The sequence below is a fragment of the Eretmochelys imbricata genome, chromosome 2 (assembly GCF_965152235.1).
Source record: "Eretmochelys imbricata isolate rEreImb1 chromosome 2, rEreImb1.hap1, whole genome shotgun sequence".
NCBI classification, from domain to species: domain Eukaryota; kingdom Metazoa; phylum Chordata; order Testudines; family Cheloniidae; genus Eretmochelys; species Eretmochelys imbricata.
The window spans coordinates 32,963,091-32,975,839 of NC_135573.1; the positions used below are offsets into that span (position 1 = coordinate 32,963,091).

Here is a 12,749-nt window from a genome sequence, read left to right on the forward strand (position 1 = left end):
TCCATCAGAGCTTTTTGAATGCCTAACTTCTTTTTCTTAAGACTGACAGCCCAACAGGGAAGCCAGCAATGGAGCAGCAAGAAAACTATGCTGCTTCCTTCCGTTTTCCCTCCCCTTTGATGCAACAGGTTGCCAGTAGGGAAGGGACAGCAGCCATTCATAGCACTCTTATTTCACCCAAACCTTCTGCTAGGGTTGCTGAAGATGTGGTATCTTCTGCTTCCCTCCTTCCCTGCCGTAACTATAGGCCTGATTAACAATTTCATGGTATGGTTCACTTTCAGTTCATAATTATGTACATATTTTCTTGATGGTCCTTGTCAAGGGCCACAGTTTCCCCTGAGCCACAAGTTGGATACAGTTGCTTTAGAATCATAATGTGTGTCTGAGCTGAAGAATGCAATATTTAATATAGACACTGTTATTAGACGTAATGTTTAAACATGTACTTATGTGCTTAGTTTTGTAGAGAAATATTTGCTAACTTGGACATAAAGCCTCCTGAATGAGTTTAGTTATTTATTTTAAAGTAACAGGCCTCTGACTTGAGGCAGCTTCTCCTGCTGGCAAGCTTCCCCTGGTTTGCCATCAGGGAGAGGCATCTGACCAATGTGATGTCCTTCCATTTGCTCTGAGCCACAGAAGAAAGCGGTAATAGGTAGCACACAGCACTACGTGCTGCTGATGAGTCTTGGCACATATTCCACATCATTGAGGTGGAGCTGGAAAGCTAATTGTGGATTTGGAGAATGCCTTCATATCACTCCAACCGTTCCTGAAACGCTCAGTGGTCAGTTTGGGGAGGAGTTAGCCTCCGTAGCACAGATGCCACTCTGCGCCTCTTCTGAGACTTGTTGTCAAAGAGCTTCAAGTGAGCCAGGAGAGCCTAGCAGGGAAGAATATAGACTGGGGGATATACGGAATTGCTGTGGCAGTCCAGCTGATCCCCACACATGTTATTTCTTCAGCTAGGCACAGGGAAGGCAGAATCTATACCCTCCTCAATTCCCTAGGTTGGATAATTCTCTTCTGCACAGTAAAAAGCATCACAAGCCAAGGAGTCTCAGTAAGTCCCTCAGCAGCTCATGTACAGGTTAAAAAAGAATTGGTGAAAAAAACTTAGTCCTTAGAGGTATGTCTACCCTGCAGTAAAAGACCGACAGCTGGCTTGGGTTAGCTGACTCAGGCTCTCAGATCTTGGATTGCGGGACTATAAAATTGCAGTGTAGACGTTTGGGCTCGGGCTGGCCCCCTCCCTGCTTGCTTGCGGCGTCTCAGAGCCCGAACTCCAGTCCGAGTCTGGACATGTGCACTGCAGTGTTATAGCCCTGCAATCCAAGCCCCATGAGCCCAAGTCAGCTGGCCAGCCCAACCATGGGTCTTTTATTGCAATGTAGACATACCCAAGGAAGTCCACATGAAAGCCCTCTTAATAGATGAACTGTCTGGGATCTCTGAGAGAATGTGAGAATCAACATCACTTTAATGGTCAATAGTATTAAAGACTCATAATATATTGGAAAGAATTGGTTTCGTCCCCTAAGCGGCAGTGTGAATCAATGAATGCTGTTTTATTTGTTGTTAGCGTTAGTACAGTCTGCCAGATTGTAACCGTATTTGGTACAATAAAAATCATTTAAAAAATCATAAAATGAAATCTTGGTTACATAATAAAGCTGATATAAGTTGTATCAGTGCAAGTAAAAACTGCGATGATTGCTGGTTTTAGGTGTGGACTTATTTTGATATATTTCTGAAAAAAGGTCTCTGGTACACCTCTGGTAATCTTGGATGTCATGAATGTGTAGTAGAGCAAGGGGGGTGTAACCTGTTTCCAAGGTCTGTATCACTTTACAGATTAAATCCAGGACCTTGAATTGCACCCAGGAGCTGATGGGAACCCGTTGAAGCGAATTGACACAGGCATAATGAGCTCACATGGGCCTGCTTTTCTAAGCACATGGACCAATGCATTCTGCTGTCCCTTATGTAGGACTATCTCATTCCTCTCTGAGAAAAAATGAGGCTGCACTTTGTCAGCCAATCTAATAGGTTGATGAAAAATCCTTTACCTATTAACTTAAATGTCTGGCTCTCCAAGTGCTGGGAGTATTGTTTATCCAGCAGGCCCTCCAAACTGTTGCTCTTTGGCTAAATCTAATTAACATTTTTCTTAAAATTTCCCATCATTGGTGTATCAGCGGTGGTAGCAATTTTGGGAGAGCTAATATAGACCTACTGCCAGCATTTTAACCACCAGCTCTGTGGAGGAGGCTTTAGAGATGGCTTTTGTTAGTTTTCATTCTTACATGTAGAATGCAGATTTAATGTCTTGGAGTAATCTAGCTGGGATAATTAAACATGGTGTTGTCAACTAATTTAACTCCAGGTGAATCATCCCAAACCCTTATTTGGCTTAATCTAATCAGTGACCATTAAATTAACCCTTTCACTCTCCGTATCAGCGTGTTTGTTTCCATCTCAAACAATTACAACAAAAAATTTAAATTGCAGAAAATATACCATGAAAAGAGATTGTGTCGTGTTAATTGTATTTGGGCTTTATGATGTGGACAGCTGTCCATTATGAACTGCAGACCTCCAGCTAACTTCTCTTATAGCCATGAAACAACCATCATATGGTAACATTTTTCAGTCACTACTGATAAGGAGGACTTGAATTGATGCTTTCAAATACAATTACATTATTTTTATCTTTTGGTCTTGTGATTTACAGTATTTCCTGATGTTAGAGTAATTTTGTGTGTTTTTTATCGTCTATTTCTATTTTAATATTTGTATTACCATAGTACTCAATGTTCCACTAAAATGTGTAAATTAGTAATAATGTTACATTGTGTTGTACAGCCATGAAAGGAAATAATGTAAAGAGATCAGAAGAGTGTAAGGAGATGCCTAAGATTTCCACAGTTGTGAAGTTTACTAGTTTTACGCACTTAGTTACTGATTAATCTAATATTACTGTAAACGAGCATTAAGCAACAAAGGGATAGTTAATTTAGGAAGAATTCCTTTTCTGTGGATAACAAATAAAGCTAATAAGTATCATATTTGCTACCGTAATATAAATATAGAATGACAATGCACTTTTAAATTGGTTACATCATATGCACTGATAACATTGCCTGATTTCACTTTGAATTTGTAAATGGAGAGAGCTTGTACTTTTGAATCTCGTCAAGATGTAAAACAATATGTAGGCTATCAAGTAAATAGATGCAATTAGAGATGAAACATTGCCTCAGTGACTTAAGATACAGGTGCTATTGAAAGAATGCATTTGTAACATAATTCTTTGGATATTACTTTTCTGAGTCATAGCAATGCAATCAAATTTTTTTATTTAGCAATTGGATTTTTAATCCTTTTTCCTTGTAACAGCATTATAAGAAATGGACTTAGTTTTCTAGAAAGTTTTCCATTAACTCTTTTCATATGAAGTTCTTTGGGTTACAGGAGCATTTAAAGCTTTTCAGTTTGTTAAACAGTAAAAGAAGGTAGTCTTGAATTAATTAATCTTTTAAATCTTTAATTTTCTTCTACCTGATCAAGGTCCAATAAAGTATAATTAAAATGCTGCTTAGAAAAGACAGCTGCACATCAAAAGCTTTTTTTATAATAAGTAGTTTCTGTCTTGGAGCCTCCAGTTTTTGAACATCTGTTTGCAAGCCACATTTTCATCTCAAACAAAAAATAACAAGACACTCTTAAATTCTCACACTGAAAACATTAAACACATTATGTTCATTCTCCTGACTTTGGGTGGTTGTTTTACACATCAGTGGTTGATGAGAATGGTGTCATTTTCAAAGCTTTAAATATTTAGAGGAGTTTTGATCCTATTTATCTAATTTTATTGATTCATAGGTGACCTGAAAAAGTTAAAACAAGAAATTGCTATGTCTTTGCTAATGTTTACTTATTTTCCCTAATAGCTAAATTAAACTGGGCATTCCAGAACATCATTAAAACAAATTTATTTTGGGGAATCTAGTCACAGCCTTAAATACTTTGGTTGGCCAGTCTCCCTATCTAATATGATGCATTCATCAGCACGCCAGCCTCAGTTTACAGAGTTTTCTTAAAAACTCATTTGCTTTATTACAAGTAACATCTAAGATTACTATAACTGAACGACTAGAGAAATTTTATATATTTTTTTTTCAATTTTATTTTATTTGGTAGAGCTTTGAGCGTAATCACTTTCACGGTTTTCCCTGCATGTTCAGATCTGACTAGATTGTTTTAAATTGCATTATATGTTTTGGATTTAGTTATAGAGAAGTTTTACTTGTTTGATTTCAAGCAACGAATGTACTTCTGGAGTGCATACATGAGTACATCTTCCTAGGAGAACTAGTTAATATGTGAGGGTTGTGGGGGGGAAACAGTTTTTTGGAGAGAAAACTGAGTGTATTTACATATTTTGAGCTTGTAACTGAAATATAAATATTAAAATATATTTGAAAGGCTTTTTGAGGCTAAAAATATTACCTATTCTTAAAACTTAAAAGGTAAATGAAAGTATCAAAGCTCCTGTTATTCCTATTAGGAAACAAAAGTTATAGAACAGTCTTGAACCCTGAAATTGAAGGAAAATTGGAAGAGTTGTGAATTATTCAGGGATCTTGGTTTGCTGAATTTTAGAAACTTCTGGAAGGCATGCAGATCATTTAATAAAGCGGTTCCATGTAAAGCTATATAACACTCACCCTATTTTTCATTCTTCAAAGAGCTGAATTTTCTTCAGGTAGTTTTAGACCTGCTCTACACTAGAAAATTAGTTCAGCATAACCTCATTGCTCAGGGCTCTGAGCTGCATAGTTAAGCCGACATAAGTCCCTATGAAGACAGTGCTGTGTTGACAGAAGCATCCTGCCATCAACACAGCTTCCACTTCTTGGGGTGGTGAGTTAGTTATGTTATGAGAATTCCTCCTGTTGGTATAGGTAATATCTACCCTGAAGTGCTACAGCTGCACCACTGTAGCGTTTTAAGTGTAGACAGGCCCTTATTCTAACCGTTGTAAACGTGAAAGCTACTGATGAATGGGTGTTAAATTCATACACTGATGTTTGGTGAGGATCCGTCTTTCTTAGCATGCCTAAAATTAAAAGAAAGTGGTAGGAAACCAGCAGTTGAATGGACTGAAATTATAAACAATTCTGAAGCGTGTAAATGTTGTCGAGGTAAAAAATAGCAAGCTAGCACAGATACATGCCGTCTCTAAAAGTGCTGAAAGCTGCTTCAGCTTCAAAATCAAATGTACCATTGAATTAAACTTTATTGAAATAAAAGAGCAGAGCATTGGGATTAATCCTGTAAGTGAGTCATTTTCATTACATTTGTAAAAGAAGTGTAGCCATGATAATGATTTGCTATTCCAGGCCTCTTACAGCTCTTAACAGTCACTTGATTCAAGTCTGCATTTGTCAACCCCCCGAAATCAGATAACTGGCAATGGTATTGTAAAAACTAAACGGCACAGACTTGAACTTGATCAGCATTCAACTTTGTTTACATCATTGCCTTCACTGTAGCACAAAATAATCAATTTTAAGAAATTGCAGAAGTACTTTGCCTTGGATGTATTTGTCCTGAAAGATTTAAGCTCTACTTCTAGGTACTGCAAATAAAGAAATACAGGCAAAATTAAAGGAAGAACTGAAAGTCACTGTTAACATTGATGCAAAATGACCCAATAATGGCTACAAACATTTATTCAGGGAAAAGTGTGGTCTTAATTTAGTGCCTTCTGTTCTAAATATGAAAAGAAGATTTCAGAATATTGTGTCCAGGTTGCTGAAGGTGTATTCCAAGAGTTCAGAGAAAGTATTCCTTTTCGGTTTTTGTATATCATGCCCATTCCCATGGAATTTGATCATCTTTGCCTTTTGATCAGACAACTAACATAAAATGAAACTGCTGCTAGGAGCAGTCACCCTAAACTTCTGTTGTGTAGGTTTTCAGCATGCTAAAGCTTTTTGAATTGGTAGTAAAAACTAGCAGTCCTAAAATACACTGTGAAGTTTAAAAAAACAAACAAACAAACAAACCTTTTGCAATCATCTTTAAGGGTTCCTCCTTTGAAAAAGGATTGATGTTCCAGCTTCCTGAAGACTCTAGCACTGAAAGGAAGATATTCTCTACATTTACATGCAATTACCAGCAGTATGTTGAAGTTTGCGCTAAACACGAGGAGTACTTTTGGTGAAAAAATAGTGTGCTGTTTGTAGAAGGAACTCTACAGATGGGCTCTAAATTTACCAAAATAACGTAAAGGAAGCTTTGGAGAAGCTACAGATTAGAGGTGTGGTGATGCTATTCTTGTCTTATTGGAGTTCTAGCTTGATCTGATAATAACAAAACTGGAACTACACAAGAAGGTTGAAAATCAAGATGCTGTGGACATTTTCAGACACTGGCCCACATGAGTGATCTCAATTATCTAACCTAATAGGCTGAGCCGGGAACAGGAATATGAGGCTGGAAAATGCCTGATGGATCATAAAGTTAGGTTCTTTACTCTTTCCTGTCATTTAAAATTGAAGAGGCACATTTCTAGTGCAAACGTTTATGCGAAGGAGGTTGTCAGTTTGATGCATCATAATGGTAAAAAATAGAGGAAGAATCAGAAGACAAAGTGGTTGGATTGTTGAGTTAACACCTGCATTTCTGTCCATCCAGTTCAGTATCAACAGAGCACATTTTGGGTTTATTAAGATTAGCTTGGCCAAAACGTCATAATAACGTTCAGAAAAAACAAACTGGTAAAGGTATATTGGTGTGAAAATGTAGATGAGGAGTAGACTTAACTCATTAGTAGACTGGGATTTCTTTTATTGTCCAGGGTTTTTTGTTTGTTTGTTATTGGGGTTTTTTTGTTTTTGTTTTTGTTTTTTGTTTTGTTTTGTTTTTTTGAATAAATATTCTTACAAAGGTAATCATATGGTATGTTGGATGCTTTCCATTTTATAAATCCCTTCTATGGGTTTATTCACTGGGTGTTTGGAGTGAGAAAAATTGCAAGCATGTGTGATGATGATATGAAATGAAGTCCAATTTAGCATAATTCTCTGAAAACATTTTATAACTGAGAACTTCAGTTAACCTAAATAATAAAAAGAAATGTCTACTTTATTGGTATATCTACACACATTTAGGAAATAGTACAACATTATATAAAGTTGTCAACTGTTTTTATCTTCTGATGTCACTTAGATGCAAAACTGCACCATTAAAATTAATTATTAAATATATAAAAATTACAAGTGAAATATTTTCTTCAGGTATCTTAACGCAATACAGACTATGTGCCCCCATATCCTTCGATATCTGACTACAGCAGTCATAACAAACAAGGATGTTCGAAAACGTAGGCAAGTGCTGAAAGATTTAGTCAAGGTTATCCAGCAGGTAAGAAATAAAACCCCTTTTATATGTTCGATCTTACTAGAAAAAAATTTTCAGTTTCATGTTTTTCTTGGTGTGTACATTTTTCTGAAAATACACTTGAATCCTGTGCTTTTACTTTTTGCTGCTTCCAGTGCACCTCTTCTCGTTTGGGGTTCTATTTTCTCTTTAAAAATCAAGTGGGATGAATTGCAAGAAGAAAGAATAATTATATTTTCTCTCAATCCCCCATTTCCCAAATAAAGATGAAAGGCTTTACTGAGAGATTAGGGGACAAAAAATAAACATGAAAATATTTTGGACCCAACTCTGTTGCTCCCTCTCACATATCCTGTACTACAACTCTTGTTAAAGTGAACAGGAAACTTTGCTTACCCAACAAGTTTAGGGAATTTTTAAGCCATCGAGGCCTGGTCTACACTATAAAGTTAGATCAACCCAGCTGTGTCAGTCAGGGGTGTGAAAAAATCCTCCCCCATAACCAACGTGGTTAAACTGACTTAATCTCTGGTGTTAAACATATTCTTCCATCGACCTAGCCACCACCTCTCAGGGAGGTGAATTACCTGTGCCCGTGGGCGAACCCCTCCTCTTGGCATAATTAGTGTCTACCCTAAAGCACTACAGCAGTACAGCTATAGATTTTCAAGAGTAGACAAGCCGTGAGCCAATATACACTGACCTAAAAAGCATTATATCCCTTGTATCAAGCTTCTTCCCTAACAACATTTGCACCAAAGTGGCTATTTCAAGATATTTTTAGTCCATGTTTATAATGAAAGAATCAAGATACTTACTGAAGGAACGTTTTGATCCATTGTTGGAGTCCTTTGTGTCTTTCGTAGGAAAGATGGCACCTCAAATCCACATGACTGATTGTTAAACAAACCTTTGTCTTTTAGGCATGTTTGAAAATAATGTTAATATGTCTGATAGTTGTGCTACACATACTAATGAAATCGGGGGCATATAACTGATTTTTCTAAATCTAAAACATAAGCTTAGTTAACTATGCACAACAAAATGTAAAAATTGAAGTATTGCTACAGGTTTTCAAAACATTTGATATTAGTACCTAGAGAACTTAATTTCTATCAATTTGAAATGTTAATACTATACATTAAGAACCAGCTTCTACCTTGGGTTCCAGTACATTTGAAATCTTGATGCAGTAATGAAAGACAACATAAAGAAATGAAGCAGTAGGATCAGCATTGAATTTTACAAGCGTTAAGAATTCTGACATTGTTTGGAACAATTTTTTATGCATGGAAATTTTTTATCTATATTTCTTATTCAAACTAAATAAAGATTGACGTAAAATACATTAGTAGAACATATTTTATGTTACCAAACCAAAATATGTAGGATACATAACAAAACCTCTCAGTACCATTCAGGGAATAAGTATTCCAACAGTCTTTTTATGCTGTTAAGTCACTTCTGTGTTTATAATATTAGCTCTGAAGTAATACTTTTCATATATAGATTTCAAAGCAGTTATCCTGCTTTGACAGATGGGGAAGACCTCTAACTGGTGGACTACACTTGAAGGTTATAGAATTATCAGAAACTGATATATTGGCCTCCAACTGTTGTACTTCCTTAGATTGCAATACCACAGGACTCTAAGCTTTGCTAATTACATGATGGGCATCAATAAATTGATTAACAAATGTAGTACTTCACAAAATTTAATAGTTGTGAAACAGGATTGTAAATGAGAAGATTTATTATTTGTTACACCCAGTATTGAGAATTTATGTAGCTTCCTTTCAAAGAAGGAAAGTTTTATTTATTTAGTATTACAAGTTGTACATCTTAGTTACTGCTCACTTAAACTGCCAGTTGTCTGTAATACTTAAGTATCGTTTTTCAAGTAAACAAGTTGCATGGTGCCTTTCTATGTTAAAAGTTAAACTTCTTATTTGAGAAGTACTTGAAAGTGTTTCGTAATTGAATTATGAAAGTCATGGATTTAATTTCAGGTCTACTATCATCAGGTTATTTCCTTGTAATTAAAGAAATTATTTTTGTAATGTTTCAATATGAAAAGTAATTCTAAATATTTAGTTTATTAAAAATACAAAATGGTTTTGATTAACATTTAGACACCATCTCATTTGTAAAATGGGAGATCATTCCTAATCAAATATCCTGTATCAAACTATGGTCTGAAATGAAAATACAGCAAATTCAGATTTGTTCCCAAACTTAGATTTTGAAGAAACTACGTATTTTGAAATGAAACAGAATACATAGTGTTTTTTTAATGAACATTTCAACTGAAGTATTACCAGCCCAAATATTGCAGCACTGGTTGTAAAATTGATTAATTTTCATTGTCCAAGGTGTGATAGCTGCAAAAAATAAACGAGGCATCAATAGTAACAGTTCTTCCATTTCTAATGATCTTAGGTGGACTTAGTTACTAAGTTAAATAAAATTGTTTAATGATTTTAAATTGACAAGTATTCTTTTAAATAAGATATTTAAATATTTATCTTAATTGGAAATTGTCAGTGCTGGTTCATTTAAGAAATGTAAAATATACTCTTAATTGATTTTGTGAATATTATGAAGTGTTATTTCTTGAAATATCTAATATTCTTGAATGACTTTGACAGGAATCCTACACATACAAGGACCCCATTACAGAATTTGTAGAATGCTTGTATGTTAATTTTGACTTCGATGGTGCCCAGAAAAAACTGAGGGAGTGTGAAGCGGTAAGATTTTTAGCTTGTGTAAACTTAACAATTTTGTAAGTTTCAGATGTTGGCAACATAAATATACTAAACATAGTCTTACAAAAATTCTTTCAGTGAATCTGGTGGTAAATAATCTTTCACCTTTCTTAAATGAAAACTCCTGTGACTGATTTGGACCCATTTTTTGACACTTTTTGAAGCAGCTATCACAGATACAGCTGTTTTTGTCATGGGGTGAGAGGCCATCCAGGTCTGCTAGATAGTACAGGTTGAGAGAAACATGGGTCTGCCACTTTGAGAGGAAGCTAGCGCGTCCCCGTCTCCCCCCCCCCCCCGCAATAGGGCCACTATCCCATGCAGTTTTGGGCACTCTGGTATGAATGTCTGCTTTCCATAAACAAAGAATGATTTTCTTTCAGAAGAATTTAAAATATTTAAATAATGCAAAATATATATTTCCACAACAATAATGTCTCTGCTTTTGTTTTTTTTGCACTACTCTGGGGTTTTCAAGCTGGTTATCAGCCGCAAAGATGACTATCTTAGCTTCTCACTCTCTATAGATCATATAAAAACTTCCAAAATTAATAGGAAAGAAGAAAAATACTGAAAGGTAGTAAGTTTAGCTGCCAAATTGGTCAGGCTGGGAAAAAATCCTTTTTCTCAGAACATGAAGTACAATCTGATCAAGTTATTGACAAATTTCCTGACCACCAAACACGGACATCAGAGGAGCCTGAGAGCAGTTGATGGAGCAAAACAGCACTGAGCTTGACATGTGGAGGGAAGAGAACATATGAATAGAACAAAGATTCCACTCAAGCCTTGTCTATATATGGAACGTGCTTTGTATTAGAAAATGTGATTTTTGCCTTGAGTGTAGACAAAGATAATTGTGTAGCGTTAACTACAGCTAGCTAACATTTTTAAACACAGCTGCCCTTGCAAACAATAAAGGAAGACTCATGTTTAATGTTAGTTAAAATATTTATAATACATTTTCTAGCCCAGTGCATTTTCCAATTTATAAACAGCCTCTATGATAGGAGAAGGGGCTTAGATGATATCAACCACACAAGTAATGCATTGTCAGGTGGGCTTATCAGGAGGAAGTGTACTACTGAGCATGATCAGAAATCTGTGGTGATTGCAGAGAGAAGAGATGGGCTGTGGGCTTTTCACCTGTAAAGACTGTCATTTTTACTAAAAGGATAAGCAAAAGTTCATAAGTTCACAATTTCATATGACTCAAGTATACCAGGGTTTAACAGAGTGCAGCTGGCCCTCCTGGCTCCTGCCTCTGCTAGGCTCAGATAAAGTCACTCAGAGACCCTTGGGTTCTGCAACCACTGGTGTTTTTATTTACATGTTTGTGCTTTCACCACCTTCTCACCATACACAGTTCTGTGTCTGAACCCAGGAAGGAAGGGCTTTCTCCCTGCCTGCACTCCCTTGCTCTGCTCTGTCTCACCATCCTGGCTTCCTTCTTCCTAACCTCTTATATAGATCTGGGCTAATTGGTCTGGCAACTGACTCTCATTCCCCAATTAGGGCAGGGTCTTTCCAGCCAGCTCCACTTTATTCACCTAAATGGGGCTGGTGTGGCAGGAGGCTGATTCTGCAGTCTTGCTGTTCAACACCCTGTCACACAGGGTAATTTAAATTTTGTATTCTTTTGGGATTTGTGGCTAGTTGCTAAAACTGAACTGTGAAATTTCTCCGCTATTTTAATGTGTAGGTATTAGTATTTAGTACATGTTATGTTTTTGTAATTTTTGTGCTACATAGTGTGTGGCATATTTTCACATATGTATCTGCTAAGGTTATTGCAAAAAAGTAAATTTTATATTGTCTGTAGAAAGAACTGAAGCAGATTATTCATAGAGAGATCTTGTAATGAATCATCTGTGATTGAGTCTACAGTTCTGAAACTTTGGTTGCCGTGGAATAGCATAGTTATAAATATTTTAAGAGAAATAGGTATAGATTCTGTAACTATGTTATTTTACCTTGGTTCCTCCAAACTTGGTATTAGTAATTTTAATATGTAGCTGCAAAATAACCTCATTCGCTCTGCAGAGTAATCTGCTTTGTCAGTAGAGGTTATAACTCCTGAAACAATGTACTTAAATTTCAGTGTTGATACATGGATGGGATGAAAATTCCTATAGTTACAAATTTAATCTATTACCATAATTATCTGATGGAAAATCTAAGGCTCGTGTAATAGAGAATGGAATATTGTGTTCGTGCAATTGTGAACTGCCTCTTGATGGCACTAGAGTCAATATAGCTGTGGGAGAATGAGCTAGAGTCTGTTTTGGCATGCACATTAGCAGAATTGTTGAGGTCACTGTCCACTCAATATTGTCCCAGAATTGCAAAAATGGAAGTGGAAATAAATACATTGTTTTTACTGCTGAAGAAAGCTTTTATTAAAATCTTGAGAATTGGAGGACTAATTGTCCCCTCACTGGAAGAAGACTTGGATAGAAATTGCACATATACAGTGGACAGGATAATTGGGTTTTAGCAGATTATGTTCTGCAAATTTGTGTTAATCTGTAAAACTCTGGGTATGTTTTAAAATATTCCAGAAACTGC

At 36.1% G+C, this 12,749-nt stretch overlaps 1 protein-coding gene across 1 annotated transcript in view; it reads left to right on the forward strand.

Annotated features, from left to right (window-relative positions):
• EIF3E (eukaryotic translation initiation factor 3 subunit E) overlaps positions 1 to 12,749 on the forward strand; it is a 56,390-nt gene that overhangs the window by 28,078 nt on the left and 15,563 nt on the right. The window contains exons 8-9 of the mRNA XM_077809880.1: positions 7,311 to 7,437; positions 10,062 to 10,163. Of these exons, the coding sequence (XP_077666006.1) occupies positions 7,311 to 7,437; positions 10,062 to 10,163 (229 nt within the window). The remainder of the gene's footprint in view (positions 1 to 7,310; positions 7,438 to 10,061; positions 10,164 to 12,749) is intronic.